General features: G+C 47.8%; 3 protein-coding genes across 3 annotated transcripts; 2 read left to right on the plus strand and 1 right to left on the minus strand.

Annotated features, from left to right (window-relative positions):
* Positions 1-15728, plus strand: HERC2 (E3 ubiquitin-protein ligase HERC2). Its single transcript, XM_011306323.1, has 4 exons — positions 1-17; positions 227-494; positions 671-15171; positions 15471-15728. Exons 2-4 carry the CDS (start codon positions 302-304, stop codon positions 15702-15704), a joined length of 14928 nt encoding a protein of 4975 aa, XP_011304625.1. The 5' UTR covers positions 1-17; positions 227-301; the 3' UTR covers positions 15705-15728.
* Positions 15729-17533: 1805 nt separating this feature from the next.
* On the plus strand, positions 17534-21023 carry Sardh (Sarcosine dehydrogenase). The gene is made up of 9 exons (XM_011306322.1): positions 17534-17664; positions 17723-17828; positions 17910-18163; positions 18256-18468; positions 18533-19312; positions 19384-19849; positions 19927-20476; positions 20581-20688; positions 20773-21023. The coding sequence occupies exons 1-9, from the start codon at positions 17554-17556 to the stop codon at positions 20927-20929; spliced, it is 2745 nt and encodes a 914-aa protein (XP_011304624.1). The 5' UTR covers positions 17534-17553; the 3' UTR covers positions 20930-21023.
* LOC105267455 (peptidyl-prolyl cis-trans isomerase-like 3) lies at positions 20951-21920 on the minus strand. Its single transcript, XM_011306321.1, has 4 exons — positions 21810-21920; positions 21664-21738; positions 21230-21510; positions 20951-21146 (listed from the first exon to the last, which is right to left on the minus strand). The coding sequence occupies exons 1-4, from the start codon at positions 21810-21812 to the stop codon at positions 21020-21022; spliced, it is 486 nt and encodes a 161-aa protein (XP_011304623.1). The 5' UTR covers positions 21813-21920; the 3' UTR covers positions 20951-21019.
* Positions 21921-22019: the final 99 nt, after the last annotated feature.

Consider the following 22019-nt stretch of genomic DNA (forward strand, 5'->3'; position numbering starts at 1 on the left):
CTGTTCTCCATCAACCCGTAAATATTTACATTCTCCTCTCCCCAATCTTCATTTTTTCATTGAAAAAAAAATCAATTTCTGCCCCAAATCTCTCATCTCCCATTCGCCTCCAGCAATTCTCATTTGATTTTCCAATAATTCCATATCCCATATCTCGATAATAATATCCGCGTCGAATTTCCTCCCAATCGATTCCAATTCATTAGACTCTCAATTTTTTTTTCAGTGAAGAAGACGACTGGAAGAAGTAATTATGGAAATCTAGGGGAGTTTCGAGGGAAATAAAGCGAAAGTAAACAAAATGAGTGGTCAGCTGAGCATAAAAGTGAGACCAGAGCCACGTCTCGATACAAAGTGGTTGAAAACCGATTTGCAGAGATTTCTGTGTCGAGATGGTTTGGCCGAGTTGTGGAATGGAATGGTGAGAGATGGAGAAATCGTTGGAAGCTTCAGCGATGGACTCATCAATGCTGCAGGAGTTGTTTCGAGGAAAGGTGACCGTTATCAACAGTTTCACCATCACATAGACATTTATTGATTTTTTCCAATGCTCATCTCGTTCCAAACAATCTCCCCAGGAAATAATATTTTTGGCTACACCTAAACATTTGACACCAATAGAAATTACATTATCTTTTAATTTAATTGTTGGTGTCAATTTGATTTCTAGGTGACAGTGGGCATTACTATTGCAGCTTGCGAGTGCTCTCGTGCCTGTGCTGTGATGGGATATGCGGTCCCCAGAGTGGCTGCAACTGTGGCCCGTGCCAGAAGCTGGACGAGGAGGAAGCGACGCTCGACGAGGAGATATCCTCAAACGTCAAAGACCCAGACAAGTCCCCCCCATTGGCCCAGAGTACGATGGACTCGTGGTTGTGGAGCACAAAGCCCTCGAAAACGGATTGGGAGATAAGTACAGATACCCTGATAAGAGATCAAACCTTGCTCTGCAATGAGGTGGCAAACAGTACATTATCATCAACGAGATTGCGTCAGAGGCTGGTGATAGCTCGACGCTATTTCACAGCTCTCTCCAGGCACAAACCCCAGGAGGAGAAGAAATCCCTGCCAATAGTGGAGACAGCCACATCCCCAAAGCCTCCGATTAAGCTGCCAAAAATCACAGTGAAGCCCAGTGAACGAGCCGCTATGGGTCTAGCTAGGGTGGGCACCAGAGCAGCCTTGAATTTCTCTTTTGCGTACCTCCGGAGAGCCTGGCGCTCAGGAGAGGACGTTGAATTTTGCAGCGAGATCCTCTCCGAGTCCCTGGAGACCCTCCAGTCGCTTCCAGAGGCCACCCTATTCGAGGAGAACAATGTGTCTCAAGTTTGGCTGGAAGTTGTGGAGAAATCCGCGAAATTTTTACGTCAAGTCGTCACTGGTGACGTCGCCCAGCTGGTGACACCTACGACGACGTCCACCTGGTGCCCAGTGCCAGTATCCGACCAGCACACTGCCCTCTGTCTACTCCTGGAGCTCGTCGCCCAACGGGCAACTCTCTCTAGCCTCCTGGACTCTGTCATTCTTCTTCTTCACCTCAGTGAGAAAACCATCAACCAAGACAACCGTGTGATTCCCCCTACCTCAGGCAGCTGCGCCCCTCTGGTCCCTCTCCTGAGGAGACTGAACTCTGTGCCTGTCACCAAGTCACGAGGACCTCCTGGCAACGAGAGCAAACTCAATCCAGGACCCTGCGAGGTCCTCCTCAAATATCTTCTCCTCCCTGACGATGACACTGTACCCGTCGACCTCAGAAAGGCAGCTGTTGTCATCATGTGTAATTTATCTCGCCTCGCGATCCCTCACCTGCCCATCACCTCCACCAATCCCACCAATGCATTTTTCAAAAATCAAACAACCCAGACAACAGTTCAAGAGGTGATCGCCTGGGGTGGGGTAAAACTCGGTAATGGAACATCTCCCTTCTACTGCAATGCCATCGCAGAACTCGGAGTTAGGCAGCTCTGCTGCACAGAACGTGCTCTCATGATTCTCACACAAAGCGGCAAAGTCTACTCGATGCATTATGGATCTGAGACACAGTATCCGCAGAAAGTCGAGTTTGGGGGGATGAAGAAAAACCCTGTAATAAGCTCCATTGCATCCCATCCTGATGGCAAGCATTATCTTGCTCTCACTGAAGAAGGACTCACTTACTCCTGGGGTAGTGGCGATGGCGGTAGACTGGGACACGGCAATACCATAGACTATGAAAATCCCAAAGTGGTAGAGGCACTGGCAGACAAGTCTATTACATTTATCGCCTGTGGGAGCAACTACTCAGCTGCTGTGACTGCCACGGGGGAACTGTACACCTGGGGCAGGGGGAATTACGGAAGGCTGGGGAATGGCAACTGTGATGATGTGATGGTACCCACTCTGGTGACAGCCCTCAATGGCCATGTAGTGGTTTACGTGGCGTGTGGTAGTGGTGACTCGCAGACTCTCTGCGTCACAGCGTCGGGGATCGTCTTCTCCTGGGGGGACGGTGATTATGGGAAGTTGGGGAGGGGTGGTTCCGATGGGTCAAAGATTCCAAAGATCGTGGACAAACTGCTCGATGTTAACGTCACTAAAGTCTACTGTGGAGGACAGTTCTCCGCAGCTTTAACTGCTCAGGGAGAAATCTACACCTGGGGAAAAGGAAGTGCTTATCGGCTGGGCCATGGCAACGAGGACCACGTGCGATACCCAAAAATGATTGAGTCTAGGAAACTTAAAGGAAAGAGAGTTAAGGAATTGTCAGTGGGCAATGTCCTAGTGCTGGCCCTGACCGAGGACCAAGAGGTCTATGGCTGGGGGAGGAACGACTACGGACAGATAGATCCAGGTCTGGGTTTCACAGTGTCCGAGCCGTTCCTGTGCACAGCCCTCACCTCGAAAAATGTTATTGGAATCGTGTGTGGCCTAACCCAGAGTTTTGCCTGGTCGCTCTCGACGTGTTCAGTAGCTATCCGAGTACCCTTTGTCGTTGACATCTGTGAGAAGACCTTCAAACTGCTGGACATGCTACTGACCAAGTCCTGTGAGGGTTTACCTGGGACAAGGCCACCTACTCAGGATAGGGAGTGCCTGGCAGTGTCCACCCTCAATCTCCTACGACTCCAGTTGCACGCAATGATTTCCCACAGGATTGAACCCAAGACTGTGGGGCTGGCAGGGGGCACCAGCCTTCTTAATTCATTAAAACACAGGTGTGTGACTCTCGCCAGTGAGGCAGGTATCCTGGCAACGATCCAGGACGCTGCCCAAGCCCTCCTCCAGACTGGCTGGAGCATCCTCCTTCCTACAGCCAACGAACGCGCCAAAACCCTCTCCAGTTTCCTTCCAAATTCCAATCACAATTTCAAACCCCTCAGTGCTAATCACATCAACAATTCCAGTAACAAACATCACCACAACAATCATAATCACGCAATCAGCAACAATAATACACCTGACAGTAACAAGGGACAGCAATTCATGGCAGATCTACTGGTGTCGAGTCTGATGGCTGATGGCGGGCTTGAGTACGCCCTGAAGGCGGCCATCAGAGCTGAGATAATCGATATATCCGATGAGAAAGAGTCCATAGCATCCTCCAATTCCACGACTGAATTTAAAAACGAAATTAAACAGGCCAAGGAATTCAACTCAGAGAAACAGCACAACATGACAATTTCCTTAGTGCAGCTGGTGAAGCAACTAATTAAGAATGGAACCTGCATCACCCAGGCGAAATTCGAGGCCCTGGAGTTGAGCAAGGGAGGTAGAAAGCTCGAGGATAGCCAAAAACTTGACAATTCCCCCAGCACGAACCTTCTCCTCCGTTGGCAGAGGCTCCTGATAGCCCAGATCTACCACTGCATTAAAGCGAGTACCAACGAGGATGCACAGGAGCCCGAGATTATCGGTTCTCAGTCCCTTCTCCAAAAATACATCCTCCAGATATGCAATCACGTGAATGATGTTTTGCCCACAGCCTGTGAAATCGCTGGGACGAGCAGCAAAAATTTTGTTCTAGTCGCCATGATATTGAAGAGTGATATCGTAGCTATTTTACTCCCAGAGCTAGTGATTTGTCTGATTCTCCTGCAGGTGGACAATCCTATGTTACTTCATGGAATGAACTGGATGGAGATACTGGCTCCAGTGCTGGATATTCTTGATCAATTCAATAGGCTTGCGCCAACATCCGAGAAAGACGACGCAGATGATCTCTCCTGGCCTGGAATCATCGCTCCCCAACAGGGAAATAACTCGAGGCAAGCTCTATCCATTCCGGAGGAACCCACCCTCATCAGGTCAGCCGACCTGGAGAATCACAATCGAGACGGTGGCCTTTGGATTGTCGTGAATAATAACGTCTACGACGTCCAGGACTTTTGTCAAGAGGGACGTGACAGCTCGTCCTCGTCCTCTCTCTCCTCGTCTCTGGTGCAGAACACAAGAGAGGAGACAACACGTTTCGATGGCAGCAAGGACATTTCCAACACGAAGAACGCCATTTCCCAGTTAAATTCTGGTGTGATGGAGTCGTGCTTCGTGGGATACTACTGTCAGTCAGAGCCTGATAGCACACAGTTCACTATTGAGATCATGGACGTGTGCTCGTCTTTTTTGGACGTCGAAAGGGCTTTAAGTTTTCTCCTGGGGCTTCATGCTCACAGAATGAGGCAGAGTCTTCCTCTGTTGCCTGCTGAGGAGGAGGCTGGTGTCTGGCTGTCGGCCAACTTTCTCAGGGGAGGCCTCCAGGTACTGCAGCCGACCAATCCCTTCGAGGAGGAGAAAGACGAGGCCAAAAGTAATCACTCCACGGCTGCCAATTCACCCACTGAACCTGGGGCTCCAACTCCTGGAACCGCCGTTGGTATTTCTACCAGTGTCTCCACTACCATCACCACTAGCTCCGCTGGAAACACAACGGCAACACCTGGGAGGGATAAATTCCAGAATAAAACAAAACAAAGTGAATCCAGAGTTGTTTCCTTCGTGCATGCCCTGGCTGAGGGCCACAAGACAGATAATTACGTTCAGACCTTTTTGAAGATGGTGGAGAAGTACAGTAAGGCCAATAATTTATTGTCTCATGTGGATTTTTACGGGGATCACCCTGTGGAGGAGGTGGGGAGGCTCCTCATGGCAGTTATCATCAAACATCTGGCCTTGGGTCATCAGACGATTGCCCTCGTCGATCAAGAATTAACGGAGAGTGATAATGCGAAACTCTCGAAGCCCCTTATCGATATGGTGAAACTTATTCATCAAACCAAGTGGAATCTTATCAGGACGAGACAGCAACAGAACAAAAGCTACAAAGAGGTATGTGCTCCAGTCCAGGAGAAGTGCAGATTTTTGCTTTATGAAGTCAGACCCGCCACCAGCTACGAAGTGATGGGGTATCAGAGACTCAAACTACTCTATACTGTTCCCAAGTTCAAAAGGGTTGTCCTCAGTGTTATTGCGGATAACAGGAAAAAAAGGACAAATGCCCATGAGATGGTGAAGAAGAAAAAAAAGGAGAATAAGGAGAGTGGGAAGCTCGATGACATTGTCAACACGTCTATTCAGATATCGAGCCTCCCCGAGGAAAAAGAAAAATTTTTTGGAGATAAGCAGACTATGAGAAACATCGTGCTCCAACAACTGGACAAATTGAACACTAGATCATTAATTATTGACTGCAATGAATTGATGAACGAGGTGGTGGGATTTGCTGTATCTGAGGATGGAGGAGGGAATATTGTAGAGACGTTGAGGAGAGCTATGTACTGCCAAATTCAAAGGGTGAAGATGAGGGAGAAAGGGATCAAGATGATTCTCGAATTGTTGAAGAAGGACCACCTCGTCACATCAGTCAGATATTCCCTATTAAATGGCTGGTTGGGCTTGATCCCAGAGAGCAAACGTCCTAGTCAGACACGAGTGGTCACTCATTGTCTCAGCAATATCCAGCTGGTGACTCCTTATCAGAGGGCCAAGATTATAATTTCTGAGGCTGAGATAACGTGCTGGACAATTGAGGCCCTCCGGGCTTACGTCATCCAGGCAGAGCTTCCCAATAAGGACAAGGTGAGTGGAAAGAGTAGCCTCAACCAGGGGACTTACACCTGGCTGAGAAAATTGCCTCGTGCAAGATTTCTTTTGACAATCATCGGGATGCTGACGAGTCATCACCACGCCAATGAAATCGGTCTCCTGGTGAACTCTGGCTTGATTTCCAGTGTCTTAACTCTTCTTCGACAGATCGGTCCGACCCCCATGGGGATGATGACGGAGTCTGCGAGACTGAAGAAACAGCAAAAGAGTTCTTACGTTTCGGCAATTTACGAGGATGTTCTCCACAAGAATAAACCACCTGCTGTTCAGCTGAGTGGTGCTGAGCTTGCTGCCCTCATGAAAATTGGAACGAGAGTGGTGAGGGGAGTCGATTGGAAGTGGGGTGAGCAGGATGGGACGCCTCCTGGGGAGGGAAAGGTGATTGGAGAGCTGGGAGATGATGGATGGATCAGGGTCCAATGGGACAATGGCACTACCAACTCCTACAGGATGGGAAAGGAGGGGAAATACGATTTGAAATTGGCTGAGCCCCCAGCCCCTCCTGAGAGTGACTCTGACAGCGACTCTGGCTTACCACCAGCAGATTCTAAAAAACCTGAGGATCTCTCCCTCGGGAGCAGGGAATTTCATCCCACCACCTACCTCAAGAGTGCCTCCAAAAATTTATTGAGAATTATTCTCCTCTCCTGTGGAGTCAATGCCAATGGTGTCGACAAATCTGCCATTAAAATTCTCGTTTCGATTATCAGAGGGATAATTTCAACTGCTAATCGACCTGGTACTCACGGAAATTCTACTGTATCTGATCTCGCCAGGGAGCATCACGAGTCTTGGGCGACCCTGGGACTTCTCAAGACTATTGCCAATTCTCAGGTATCTTTCTGTCGGGCCCTGAGCACTCCAGCCTGGATTGATTTTTTTCTCAGCATCATCTCCGAGGAATCAGAGGCCAATCTGGGGAAACAGATTATGGCAATCAAGCTCCTCTTCGCTGTTCTCAAATCCTGGCCTGAGAACGATGGAGAGATGACACACCTGTTGGAGAAGTTGTTTAAAATTCTCGGGCAAATTGGCTTGCACTGCACTGCCAACTGCACCGTCACCACTGGAGACCAGATGGAATTCCATAACACCAAGTGCCGTGTCTCTATTACAGCCTCTCACAGCTCCACGCTCGCTGAGGAGTTAATTCTCCTTATTCGAGGGCTCCACCTACTGCCAGGATGGCAACTCCCCCTCAACTGCTATCTCGCCTCCAAATTATCACTGGCATCAGATTTATTGAGTGATGGACCACTCTTTCACATCAGAATGAATGAGAACGGTGGAGAGCATAGTATGACCATTCAACAGACTGTGATGGCAGCTCTGATTGTCGTCGGAGGCTTGGACAATCGTCCCAGGATGGGAGGAACCGTCGAGGTAGACAACGACGTCGGGATAGTCTACAGATTCACACCTCACTCGAAGCTAGTTCTCCAGATGCATGACGAGAATGGAAAAACAGGAATTCTGAGGAAAGTTCCTTTTTCTGGGGTTAAAAATGTCTCCGAGAAGTTTCACCTAGACAGAATGCCGATGACAGAGTCTCTACTATCGATTTGGGCGAATATTCTTCTTCTGGGGAACACCAATAATAATTTAAATGGTAGAAGACCAGGCTCGGGAATGCCTGTGATTGCAGGTGTCGTCAATGCATCGATTCTTCGCACCCAGCAGCAGCAACTAGCAGCTCTAAACGCAGGGAGGAGCCTCCTGGAGCACCAGGGTAAGCTACGACAAGTTCTCAAATTTTCTCTCTCTGTAATGACAGCCGATAAACTCGATGATGATGACGAGGATGGCAGGGGGGATGGCGAGATGAGGGTTCTCTTCCAGGAGTTGTTGGTCAGAGCCATCAAACCTCAGCCGCTCAAGCCTATTTTTAAGAGAGAGGAACTCGACGCTGCGGCTCTAGCGGTCTCTCAGTACTTGGCTGTCGAGCTGAGGTATCGAGCTGGGGTACACAATCCTGGGGCTCTCTCCGAACCCACTACACCAACTTCTGACTGCTCTCTAGCTTCTCTGTCGTCCAGTCAGAAGAGACACTGCAGAAGTGGCAAAAAAATAATCACCAGTCGACAGGCTGCCAATCCTCTCGTCACACAACTGACGGAGATGGGCTTTCCCAAGAAAAGCGTCGAGTCCGCCATTAGAAATATCAGTCTCATAGAGGGAATCAACATTACTCCTGAGAACGTTGTCGTCTGGCTAGTGGAGAGGGCAGAAATAAGAGCTTTTACAGATTCTGAACATTTACCAGAGTCGAGCTCTGATGCAGGATCAGATGACTCCGAGGAGTCCTCTAGTGAGGATTGCAATGAGCACTCATCACTCTCCATCCCAGGAGTCACTACCCCTGTGGTAATTCCCACCTCTACTTACGATGACGTTCTCAAAGCTGCTGCTAATGCACCTCAGAGCTTCATGAAACGCTCTGATTTCCTCTCATTTGACGAGTATGCAATGTACGTCCGGGATAATGTGACTGTGGGGATGCTGGTGAGGTGCTGCAAGAGTTACGAGGAGGTGGAGTACGGGGATATTGGCCAGGTCGCCAAGATTGATCCTGAGGGGCTACACGATCTTAATGTCCAGGTCGCCTGGCAGCATACGGACGGCACTTACTGGGTCAGGTTCATTCACATTGAACTCTTGGGTCATCCTCCCACCCTGCCAACTCCACCCGCTGCCCTCAAGGTTGGCGACAAGGTCAGAGTGAAGACCTCGGTAACGGTTCCCAAGTACAAGTGGGGCTCTGTGAATCATTCGAGTGTTGGAGTCCTCACTGCCATTATTAATAATGGAAAGGATGTGTCTGTGGATTTTCCCCAGCAGAGTAACTGGACTGGGTGTATGATGGAGATGGAGAGGGTGCCATCGTGTCACCATGCAGTCACTTGCAACTCCTGCCACTTGTCACCGATCTCTGGTGCTCGTCTCAAGTGCAAAGCCTGCGAGAATTACAATCTCTGTGAGAATTGTTTCTACACGAAGAGATGTCATCGTCATGGTTTTAATAGAATTGCAGAACCAGGATCCGCTGCTGTATACGCAGGAAAACCTGGCAGATACCACTACCGCCGAGACATCACCGAGTCCTCCCTGATAGAGGATTGGTCAAAGTGCATCAGGACCCTAATTGTCTCCTCTCGTGATAACTGGGCGACGAGACTCGTTGATGGATCTGGAAAATTCTGGCAAAGTTGTGGACAAAGAGGAAAGCACTGGATTCGTCTAGACATGATGCCCAATATTCTCATTGAGTCCCTGAAGATCACTGTCACACCTGAGGATGGTAGTTACATGCCATCGGTGATCGCAGTGAACGCAGGGGACTCTTTCAACTCCCTTCTGGAACTCGCCACAATCACTGTGAGAAATACAGACGAATGCGTCACACTTCTTCAAAATATGAGGGAATACTACAGCTGCATCGAGATTGCAATAAAGCAGTGCAGAAATGGTGGTATAGACTGTAAAGTTCACAGCCTCCAGATTGTCGGTAAGAAGAAGCTCTTTGAGAATCAACTGGCAACATCTGTGTCCTTTTTGGCGTCTGACTGGGAAGCGGTCCAGGAGCAAATCTCAGGAGCTCCTCACAGGGGTAGAATCGTGGTGGATGGCTATTCCCCTCGACTACATGAGCAACTGCAGCAGCACTCTGCTGTCTACGTGTGGGGCCTCAACGACAAGGACCAGTTGGGTGGCCTCAAGGGATCGAAAATCAAGCTGCCAGAATACAGTGATGTTCTCTCCAAGCTAAAACCCGTCCAGATTGCTGGGGGTAGCAAGACCCTTTTTATCGTCACTCAGGAGGGAAAACTCTACGCATGTGGAGAGGGAACCAATGGACGACTGGGACTGGGGGACAACAATAACGTTTACGAACCCAAATTAATTCCTTTTCTCAGTCAGTACATTATCAAGAAGGTCGCTGTGCACTCGGGGGGTACCCACGCAATTGCCCTCACTCAGGATAGCAAGGTCTTCTCCTGGGGGGAGGGAGAGGATGGAAAACTGGGGCATGGCAACAGGTTGTCCCTGGATAAGCCAAGATTGATAGAGGCATTTAAATCGAAGAGAATCAGGGACATTGCCTGTGGCTCTGGCCACTCTGCGGCTATCTCCAGCAATGGGGAGCTCTACACCTGGGGACTGGGGGAGTACGGGCGATTGGGACATGGGGACACTGCCACACAACTCAAACCCAAACTGGTTGAAGCACTTGTCGGACAGAGGGTCATTCAGATAGCATGTGGAAGCAAGGATGCCCAAACTCTAGCACTCACGGAGGACGGGTCTGTCTATTCCTGGGGGGATGGTGACTTTGGTAAACTTGGAAGGGGCGGCAGTGGTGGCTGTTACACTCCCCTTCTTGTTGATCGTCTGAATAACCTCGGGGTCGTGCAAATCGAGTGCGGAGCCCAGTTTTCTCTAGCCCTCACCAAATACGGCGAAGTCTGGACCTGGGGTAAGGGTGATTACTATCGCCTGGGACACGGTAATGATCAGCACATCAGAAGGCCAACAGTTATAGAGGGCTTGAGAGGGAAGAAGGTGACTCATGTGGCTGTAGGGGCTCTTCACTGTCTCGCTGTCACTGACACAGGCCAAGTGTACGCCTGGGGGGACAACGATCATGGCCAGCAGGGCAATGGCACAACCATTGTAAACAGGAAGCCCTCACTGGTCCATGGCCTGGAGGATACGAAAATCAACAGGGTGGCTTGTGGCTCCAGTCACAGTGTCGCCTGGATCCTTCCTGATCAGCCGGCAACGAATAATCAGGAGCCTGTGAAGTTCTCCACTGGAAAAGATCCATTGGGACAGGTGTCCTTGGGCTTCGGAGACAGCCACGGCGATTCCATCTCCTCGGGGACCATCATCTCCACAAAAAATGTGAGACCATCTCTCTCTAATATTATTCTCTCTCTTGAGAGCAATGTGGCCAAACAGCAGGCCCTGCAACACGTCATAAACGCCCTCGATATCATCCAGGCGAGGACTGCTATTGTTATCGCACTCAAAAGCCACAACGCCCTCACCACCAATGACTCTACAGCCGCAACCCTCTTGAGGGGTGTTAATACAATTTCTCAGCCTGATACTCCCACTGGCGATCTATCAATTGCAGGAACACCCATGGTAATGAGTGGAAATCTCACTGGAGTTTATCAGAATGTCGGTGAGATTGCCCAGGGTGGAGGCGAGGCACCTGCAGAAGTGGGGAGCCTCCACCATCATCATAATCACAACCCAACCTCTGGGAAGAACAGCCCCAGGACTGTTTCCTCGATAACGGCATTGGAGGAACAAATTCCCTCGGCAATCAGTACAATTAGCAATTATTTCCCCTCGATGTCCAGCTCAGCCAGTCTCTCCTCGAGGGCTTCCAGGATGTCGACCAGTGCAGCAGCGATGAGTGTGATCGCAGCGACTTTAACTTCACATGCTCAGGTCGTCGGGGATGATCACGATAATGGGGAGAGTGGCTTGGATGAATTCACGTCGACACTGACGGAGGACGATGCCAGGATGCTCGTGGATTTACTCAAGCTCGCTGTCGCCAATAGAGTCTGTGAGGGCGCCAGGGAGACCATCTCCTCAATTCTCATCGCCCTGGCAAAATCCTCCTCGAGGCATTCCCACAGCATTAAGAATATGTTACTTGAGTTGTGTGTTACCGAGTTGGAGGATACTGCAGCCAACTCAAACTGCATGAATAATGCACCAAAGCCAGTGGTCCAGGAGACACCACACCCCTACATCGACGATACGACCCTCACTGGACATGTCAAGATCCCCGGGGCTGAGGCACTCCGAGTGGAGTTCGATCGTCAGTGCTCGACAGAACGTCGACACGATCCTCTCACAATAATGGATGGGGCTGGGAGAGTGGTGGCAATAAAATCCGGGCGTGAGCCGAGCGAGTGGTCTGCGGAGATCAGGATACAGGGTGACGAGCTCTTCTGGAGGTTCACGTCTGATGGCTCGGTGAATGGCTGGGGCTGGAGGTTTACGGTTCATCCTATCCTGGCTGTTCTCTCCCCTCACGAATTGGGATCTGATCGAGCTGTGCTGGCGCAGCCCTCAATCGCCCTGGTGGAGTGCCTCCTGGACAATTCTCTGATTATTGCCACAGCGAATAACTCCTCGGAAAAGAGTATCGTGTCGAGGCTGGCGGCATGCCTTGCGCAGTGCAGTCAGTTGAGTATTTTAACTGCTCAACAGAGAATGTGGGGCCTGAAGAAATTGCAGGTGGTTTATATGAGCTGTGGGCCAGGAATCAGGGGGGACACTGCCCTTTCGACGCTCCTGGGGTCTCTGCCCCAGGCCCTCCTTAAACAGTACGAGTACGAGGACCCTGCGGTCAGGGGTGGCAAACAGCTGATGCACAGTGACTTCTTCAAGGTCTTAGTGGGACTTGCGTGCGAACTGGAGCTCGATACCATGCCCTGCTGTTCGGAAATTCACAAGTGGTCGTGGTTCAAGAGATATTGCCTCGCTGCGAGGGTCGCCAAGTCCCTTATCAATAGGACAGCCCTTCCCAAGAGCTTCTGCGTGGATGTCACCAAGAGGATCAACGAGATGATGAATGCAGAGGGAGAGCCCCATCTCAGCCACCGAGAGATACCTCCCCACGAGAGCCACGAGTTATTCAGGCGGGAGCACGACGAACAGCTGCTTTTATGGCTAAATCGAAGACCCGAGGACTGGACCCTCTCTTGGGATGGCTCTGGTGCCATTTATGGGTGGGGACACAATCACAGGGGCCAGCTTGGTGGACTTGAGGGGGCTAAGGTGAAGCTTCCATCCCCCTGCGAGAGCCTCTCAGCCCTGAGACCTGTCCAGCTCGCTGGAGGAGAGCAAACCCTCTTCGCAGTGACTGCAGATGGCAAGATCTACGCTACTGGTTATGGGGCAGTGGGGAGACTGGGCATCGGTGGGACTGACTCTGTAATGGTGCCAACCCTCCTCGAGTCCATTCAGCACGTGTTCATAAAAAAACTAGCTGTCAACTCAGGGGGAAAACACTGTTTGGCTCTTTCGTCAGAGGGACACGTGTACTCCTGGGGTGAGGGGGATGATGGGAAGCTGGGTCATGGCAATCGAATGTCATACGATCGACCGAAGTTGATTGAGGCCCTTCTCGGGACTGAGGTTGTGGATATCGCGTGTGGGGGTCACCACAGCGCTGCCATCAGCTCCGCTGGATTGCTCTACACCTGGGGAAAGGGGAGGTACGGTCGTCTCGGCCACGGTGACAGCGATGACCAGACCAAACCCAAAGTTGTGGCTGCACTTCAGGAATACAAGGCTGTGGATGTGGCATGTGGTAGTGGAGACGCCCAGACTCTCTGTGTCACGGATGACGACAATGTGTGGAGTTGGGGGGACGGGGACTACGGCAAACTGGGGCGTGGGGGAAGTGATGGCTGTAAAACACCCATGAAGATCGAGTCGTTGGCTGGATTGGGAGTAGTCAAGGTCGAATGTGGCAGTCAGTTCTCGGTAGCTCTGACCAGATCTGGAGCTGTGTACACCTGGGGTAAAGGAGACTACCACCGTCTGGGTCACGGTACGGATGACCACGTGAGGAGACCCCGAAAGGTCGCCGCCCTCCAGGGCAAGAAGATCATCTCCATTGCCACTGGCTCTCTCCACTGTGTTGCATGCTCTGACAAGGGAGAAGTCTTCACCTGGGGCGATAACGATGAGGGACAGCTGGGGGACGGTACCACTAGTGCGCTACAGAGGCCCAGACTCGTTCATGCACTCCAGGGCAAGAAAATCACCAGAGTCGCCTGTGGCAGCGCTCACACACTCGCTTGGAGCACCACCAAAGCCACGCAGAGCAAATTACCAGCCTCCACACCCATGGAGTACGATCTCGTCAAGGATCTTCCCTTCTCTGCTCTTCATAATCGATTGGTGTTGCTCCACCATTTTGCCGAGTTACTCTGCCCCTCCCTCGTTATGTTTCCCATTGCTGGACACGTGGGGCTCAATAAACTCGCACCAATGCTGGTGTATAGCATCAAGGAGGCGACTTTCAGAAAAGTCGTTCAAGCCACCATGGTGAGGGACAGACAGCATGGCCCTGTCATTGAACTCAATAGAATTCAGGTGAAGAGGGCGAGAAGCAGGGGAACTGGGCTCGCTGGTCCGGATGGAATAAAATCGGTGTTTGGACAGATGGTGGGAAAAATGGGACTGTTGACACAGGATGTTTTGTTTCTGCCCCACAGAGTGTGGAAAGTCAAGTTCGTTGGGGAGAGTGTTGATGATTGCGGGGGTGGCTACAGCGAGAGCATCGCCGAGATGTGTGATGAGCTACAGAATGGATCTCTTCCACTGTTCATTCCAACTCCAAATGGACGTGACGACAGTGGAACTAATAGAGACTGCTTTTTATTCAATCCTGCAGCCAAATCGGCGCTCCACGTTAACATGTTCCAGTTTTTGGGAATATTGATGGGAATTGCCATCAGGACTGGGAGTCCCTTGAGCTTGAATCTTGCGGAACCAGTGTGGAAGCAGCTCGCAGGAATATCGTTGGCTCCCGGGGATCTTACGGAAATCGACAGGGATTATGTGCCAGGACTGCTCTGCATCAGGGACATGGACCCTGATGAGAAGGTCTTTCAAACCCTGGAGATGCCATTCTCAACACCCTCCGCTGCTGGTCACGATGTGTCCTTATCAAATAGATACAGGAAAATCACTACTGAGAATAGGCATGAGTATGTGAGACTTGCTCTGAACTACAGGCTTAGGGAGTTCGATGGACAGGTGAGGGCTGTGAGGGAGGGAATGGCCAGGGTCATTCCTGTGCCGCTTCTCGCGTTATTCAGTGGAGCTGAGCTTGAAACTATGGTCTGTGGGAGCCCTGATATTCCTCTTGGATTACTCAAGTCTGTAGCTACTTACAAAGGGATTGAGGCCACCTCTGCACTTGTACAGTGGTTCTGGGAGGTAATGGAGGAGTTTTCAAATCAAGAGAGGTCCCTCTTCTTGAGATTCGTGTGGGGGAGAACCAGACTCCCCAGGACTATCGCCGACTTCAGGGGACGAGACTTTGTTCTTCAGGTAATTATTCAAACCAAATAAAAATTTTTAACAAGTTCGGGCAACATAAAAAAATTTTATTTTCTATCTATTAAAGAAGAATCAGTGATATGAAGTCAGAGGATCACGAAGAGTGTGATGATTTATGTCGATATCACATGAAAAATTGTTGAGTATTAAAAATATTTGACATTTACCCCTGCGATGACTCCTCCCGAGATAACAACAACACAATGCTCACTGAAATATTTATTGTCAATTGATTCTTCTCAAACTTCATATAAAATAACGTGTAATGATTATTTTGAAAAATTTTTCAGGTGATGGACAAGTACAATCCCCCAGATCACTTCCTCCCAGAGAGTTACACCTGCTTTTTCCTGCTGAAGATGCCCCGCTACTCGTGCAAATCGGTGCTCCGTCAAAAACTGAAATACGCCATCCACTTCTGCAAGAGCATCGACACCGACGAGTACGCCAGAGTCCAACCAGCTACAAATTCAGACACAGACGACACAGACAGTCTCGCCAGTGAGGAGCACACCTCCCTCTAGTTTTAGATCTCTAGGAGTTGACCAAAGTCGACTAAATCGAGTAAATTTACATTTACCACTGCAATTGCGGCTTTCCATAGTGAGCACTGCTTCAACTTCTCGGCCAACCGCAAGTCCAAATTCATTATTATATCGAGGATCAAACAGAATGGGAAGGTGAGGCCAATTGGACACTTGAGATATTTTTTTATTATTCATAATTAAGAAATTCATAAGAGAGGCTGAAGTGCATATTCTAAGAAAAAACATAATTCAGTAGTGAAGTCTTATTATTCTTTTATCTCGACGAAGAGCATAAAGTGTCCGTTTTTGCCCCTCACCATCTGTTCGAGTGTGATATTCCTTTGAAATGATGAGTAATTATTTATCAGACCCAAGAATAATACCTAATTTACGCTTATCCATGTTTATTTGTTATCTCTTAACACATTGGGAGGATGAAATGATCACGAGTACTCGTGACATGCACACTGTAATATTTTGTTTATACGAGAATCTTTCTTACGACTGAAATCCCTATATTTAAGTTTGAATATTGAATAGTGGCCTGTAAAATCCTTCGTTGTATCGTGATAACTGTGACAACTAGTGATAATCAATCTTATCGAATACAAGAGAAACGAAATGTTTCGTAATATTTGTGCAGGACCATTGATTATTTATTAAATGAGTTACTCACACCACCTTTAAGCCATATTTTTTTTACAACAATCCGATTTATCTGTTGCAATTCAACAGGCGTTGGCGATGTTGCATTTTGAAATATTTATGAGTGTAGAGCCAATGGTAAATCCGGAGTGAGTCTCAAGGACGTCTTCTTTCCTCTGCTCGGTTCTTTGACTTGACTTTTTTTTTCACCTCCACTGGTACTTTAAACTTGGAAATTCCGATGTTTAATTGATGATTTCGATTGATGCAGGCGTTTGGCTAATTTTTTTTTTTTGCGAGGGAAAGTGACTGGCAAGTGGAAATTCAACGCAGGGAAATTGCGAATGATAAGGAGAGTGGGATCGAATGTGCAATGAGTGCTTACGCACACATGAGGCCACAGTTTAAATTCATTGTTGGTCATGTTGTGAGTAACTGGGTATAGATCGTCGAGACAGTATTTTAAAAAATGATTTAAAAAATGCACTTTTGGAGATAAAAATTCTGGTCTATGGGTGGGCATTTTTTATACACATTCTACGAGTGGGTGTTTCATGCACCGGTTTTTTATTCTCGTAAGGTCACGGTTGGGAGACAGGAGTGGTGAAGTTGAAGTTCACTTAGTGGTTCTGTGAGGACGAGTGCATGCAAAGAGGGAGGGAGAGTGGTGGGTTAATTGAGTGGGCATTCCATTGATGAGTTGCAGTTAGCTCATGTGTGCTCATTTCTCTCAATTTTTCGATTCTCTCATGTTGAAGGTAAAATTATTTGTCAGACGAAAATCTTCCAGATAAATCATGAGAATCATCTACGAAGATTTGCCACACGTGGTGAGCAAAACCAATGAATAACATCATTCGATTATTAAATGACGTTAATGACACTTGACTTATTTTCACGAGCAACGAAATACTTTCGCCAACAACCCGACAACCAAAAACATGTTTATCAATGAGCGATAATGCTGATGATAAAATGAAACGATATAAAAATAAATAAAATCGTGCATTGGGAGTGTTTATCGTGGATTGCAAAAGCAAGATTGAAGTTGAGGCAACGAAGCCCCACCACTGACTCTGATTGCTCCCCGATTGTAAATTTATTCAGTCCTCCACTCGGATCGACATGCTGGCGAACCCGAGGGAGATGAGAAAAAAGAGCAATTGATAATAGATTATTTTTTGAAGAGAGACAATCGGTAATGACTCGGTTGAGAGGAGTACGTGGATCCCTCAAGTGTGAGCAGTACTGTAGTGGCATCAGGGACATCGTCAATAGAGGAGGAGACATGTTTAGAGCGGTCAAAACCAAGGTACCTATCCCAATTCCCATTATCCATTCATTATCTCATAATGCTTTGGTTATCCTAGTTGACCCCGTGGAATCGTTTGACGACCCGGAGGAGCATTCATGCCGGCGAACAGACCCCCAACAAGGCCCCCACACTTCCTGAATTTGCCGATGTTGTCATTATCGGTAAAATTTATCTTCCTCCATTTCCCATTGAAATAATATTTAAAAATTAAATACGATTATGAATAATTTGGTGGAGTGCAGGTGGAGGCAGTGCAGGGTGCAATGCTCTCTACCATTTGGCAAAACGGGGCTCCAATGCTATTTTACTTGAGAGATCGAAATTAACCTCGGGGACGACGTGGCACACCGCTGGCATGTACTGGAGGCTCAGGCCCAGTGACGTAGATATTCAGCTGCTGAGCTCCACCAGGGAGACCCTCGTCAATATAGAGGAGGAAACCGGATTGAATCCTGGTTACATACAGAATGGAGGAATATTCATAGCCCATAATGGGGTAATAATTATTATTATTTATTATTATTGATCATTTTAATTGGCACGTGTTTATTTTTTTATCGGATTTTATGTGATAACTCTACTATTCAGACTCGAATGGATGAATACAAAAGGCTCGTAACAGCTGGTAAGTACCTCGGAGTGGAGGCCCACATATTATCCTCCAACGAAACCAAAGAATTGTTCCCCCTGTTGGATGATAAAGTTATCGTTGGATCGATCTACTGCCCCCAGGACGGATCGATGGATCCCGCTATGCTCACTGCGGCCTTGACCAAGGCTGCCAAGAACCATGGCGCCAGGGTACGTGTACCCGTGACTTTTTTCCAATATTGAATTTCTCACAAGTGATTTTGTACGATTATAGATTATTGAGGATTGCCCTGTAAGTAGAATAATCACAGAAGAGAAGGAGTACGGCTGGAGGAAAGTAACTGGAGTGGTGACTCCATTCGGATTAATTCGCACAAAGTGCGTGTTGAATGCGGCAGGTGCCTGGTCAAAAAATGTCGCTAAAATGGCAGGGGTGGATATACCCCTGATCGCTATGAAGCACGCTTACGTCGTGACGGAAAGGATCGAGGGGGTCCAGGGCCTCCCCAACATCCGGGACCACGATGGAAGTATTTATGTGAAGGTCCAGGGCTCTGCCCTGGCTGTCGGTGGCTACGAGCCCAACCCCATAATCCTCAAGTCCCTAGCCAAGGACTTCTCCTTCAGTCTTTATGAACTCGACTGGACAGTCTTCAATACCCACATCAACTCGATGATAGAGTTGATTCCCTCCCTCAAAACCACTGGAATTCAATCAAATGTCTGCGGCCCGGAGAGTTTCACTCCAGATCACAAGCCCATTATGGGAGAGGACCCGAAGTGCGCTGGGTTATTTTATTCGTGCGGATACAACAGCGCCGGGATGATGTATGGGGGTGGTTGTGGCGAGCAAATTGCCTCCTGGATCATCGATGGCAGACCTGAGAGGCACATGTACAGCTACGACATCCGTAGGTTCACCCCAGAGCAGAGAAGGGACCAGGTCTGGGCGAATGAGAGATCACACGAGTCTTATGCCAAGAATTATAATATGGTATTTCCACACGACGCACCACTCAGTGGACGCCAGTTCAAGAAGGATTTATTTCATGATGTGAGTTTTATTATACTTATAATATTATATTTAAGATATTGGAATATGTATTTTCTCGTGGGGATCATCAGGTGCTAGTAAAAAATGGAGCTGTGATGGAGGAAGCCCTGGGATGGGAGCGTCCCGCCTACTATCAACCAGGAAAAATCATCAATATGGAGCCCTACGACTATATGGGAAGTTACGGTTCCTCCAAGAACAGAAGAAATGATTACGCCGAAATTCTCAAAAGAGAGTACACCTTCGGCTTCCCTGAGCATCACAACTTGATCGGCTCGGAGGCTCTTGCCTGTCGGAATAAAGCAGCTCTTTTCGATCTCTCCTATTTTGGAAAATTCTATCTCTGTGGGGCACAGGCTCAGGAAACTGCCGACTTCCTCTTCACCGCTAATGTCAATCGAGAAACCAACAGAACTATTTACACTTGCTCTTTGAATAAGTATGGGGGAGTCGAGGCTGACTGCACCGTCACCTCCATCGAGGCGGGTTCTGGAGGAGTTGCCGATCCCATTTTCCAAAGGAAGGCCTTTTATATAGGTGCTTTTTTCAAGAGTTTTTACTCAAAAAAAATCCAATCAAATAGCGAGACATATATATATATTTTTTTTTTATAGTCGCTGGTGGAAGTTCATCGTATCACACTTACTCCCATATAAACCGAATAATCAAGAAACGAGGATTTGAGGCAACAATTCACAATGCCACGGAGACGATGGGAATTCTCTCCCTGCAAGGGCCCAACAGTCGTTACATTCTAGAGGAAATATCGAATAAAGACCTATCAGACAAACTCTTCCCTTTCTCAACTTGTCAAATTCTCGATATCAAGGGCCACCTAGTGCGTGCCTTTCGGTTGAGCTTCGTTGGAGAGCTGGGGTACGAGTTGCACATCCCTAGTCAATCGTGCGAGAGAGTATTCAGAGCTCTCGTAGAGGCGGGAAAAATTTACGGTATGAAATTAGCTGGATTCAGGGCTATGTACAGCCTAAGCTGCGAAAAGGGCTATCACCTATGGAATTGCGACCTGAGGATGGACGATAATCCAGTCGAGGCGGGGCTTGGTTTCCTCTGCAGGCGACATGGCGAGTACAATGGCAAAAAAACTGTGGAGAAGCTGAAGAACAGTGGAGTCATGAAGAAAATGGTGCATTTGCATATCAGGAGGTAATTGAACCGATGAGAACACAACTTCAAAATTACCCTGATCTAATTACCCTTTTCTTGGAAAAAATAATTATATGCAAGCTCTTAATGTATTTTTTTTTCAGTCCTGTGAGGGTGTTGGGTTTAGAGGCGGTATACAGAGACGATGAGATCGTCGGATATCTCAGGCGAGGGGATTTCTCTTATGTTTACAATAATAGTATTGGCCATGCGTGAGTACCCTAATAATTCTGGATTTTCAGGCGATAATTAAAAAATTGAATAGTAAAATTTAATTAACGGGGCATTTGTTGCAGATACATTTCCAACCCAACTGGTGATAAAGTAACGAAACAATTCTTGGAATCTGGAAAATACTCAGTGGAAGTGCTGGGTACCCGATACCCAGCAGAGGTCTTCCTCCACAGTCCCTTCGATCCGGAAAATAAAAGACTGCTTGGCAACTACAGCTGATTCCTTAGATATAACTCCGTGTGACATAGATACTGTATATTTTTTTTTTTACCTTTGTATTCCAAAATATAAATATACAAATGCTCTAAACTATCCAGCCAAGGGATTGGCATGGATTGTTACACTGTTTATGCGAGTGTCGGTCAAGGGCTTGTAGTTTTTCGGGTTCACTGGGAGTTTCTCCAGTTGTTCCAGGGTGTCTAGGCCATCGATAACTCTGAAAGAAAATATATCGGTTTTTAAAAATTATTCGAGATCGGGGAGATTTTTACAGGTGTTTTTTCAAAAATTTCTTATTACTTTCCGAATAACGTGTACTTGAGGTCCAGGTGCGGCTGCGCCGCGTAAGTTATGAAGAATTGACTACCATTTGTATTGGGCCCATTATTTGCCATGGAGACTAGGCCCCGGGCATTATGCCTCAACTCTTCCTTGAATTCATCCTCAAATTTTCGATTCCAAATGGAAGTTCCACCTTTCCCTGTCTGTGTTGGATCCCCCGTTTGTACTATGAAGCCTTTGATGTTCCTATGGAATGTACAATCGTCATAATAATCGCTCGCACAAAGTGCCAGGAAATTCTGCAAAGAATCATAATTGTATTTGAGGTTAAAAACCTTATTATTAATTCCACCTCTCGAACACTAAAATTCCCACGAAAAAAATAACTCAATTCGTCCTTAATTTCATTAATCCTTTCATTAATCCAATAAATTGAATTTTCATAGACTCACCTCACAAGCTTTCGGACACAATTCACAAAATAATTCGATTTTAAGATCGCCGACGTCAGTATGAAGAGTGACACTCTGTCAACAATAAAAAATCTTCCATCAATAAATTTCCCGGAGGAATCCCCCGTAAACTCTCCCCTAATTACCATTATCCCTCCAGGAGTTTCCGTTAGCTTAAAAAGCTCTCTAACATAAATTCAAATGTCTCCCCCCAAAAAACCGGAAAATTCATCTCACTGTAGCAAACCCGCCATTTTAAATCTCATCATGCATTACTGCACCAGTCAATTATCCCCACATGATCCTCTCATTTTTCTCATTCTAAAGGCTAAAATTTAGACTTGAAAAAATCATAA

This window comes from Fopius arisanus, unplaced genomic scaffold, assembly GCF_000806365.1.
Source record: "Fopius arisanus strain USDA-PBARC FA_bdor unplaced genomic scaffold, ASM80636v1 scaffold00046, whole genome shotgun sequence".
In the NCBI taxonomy this organism is placed as follows: Eukaryota; Metazoa; Arthropoda; class Insecta; order Hymenoptera; family Braconidae; genus Fopius; species Fopius arisanus.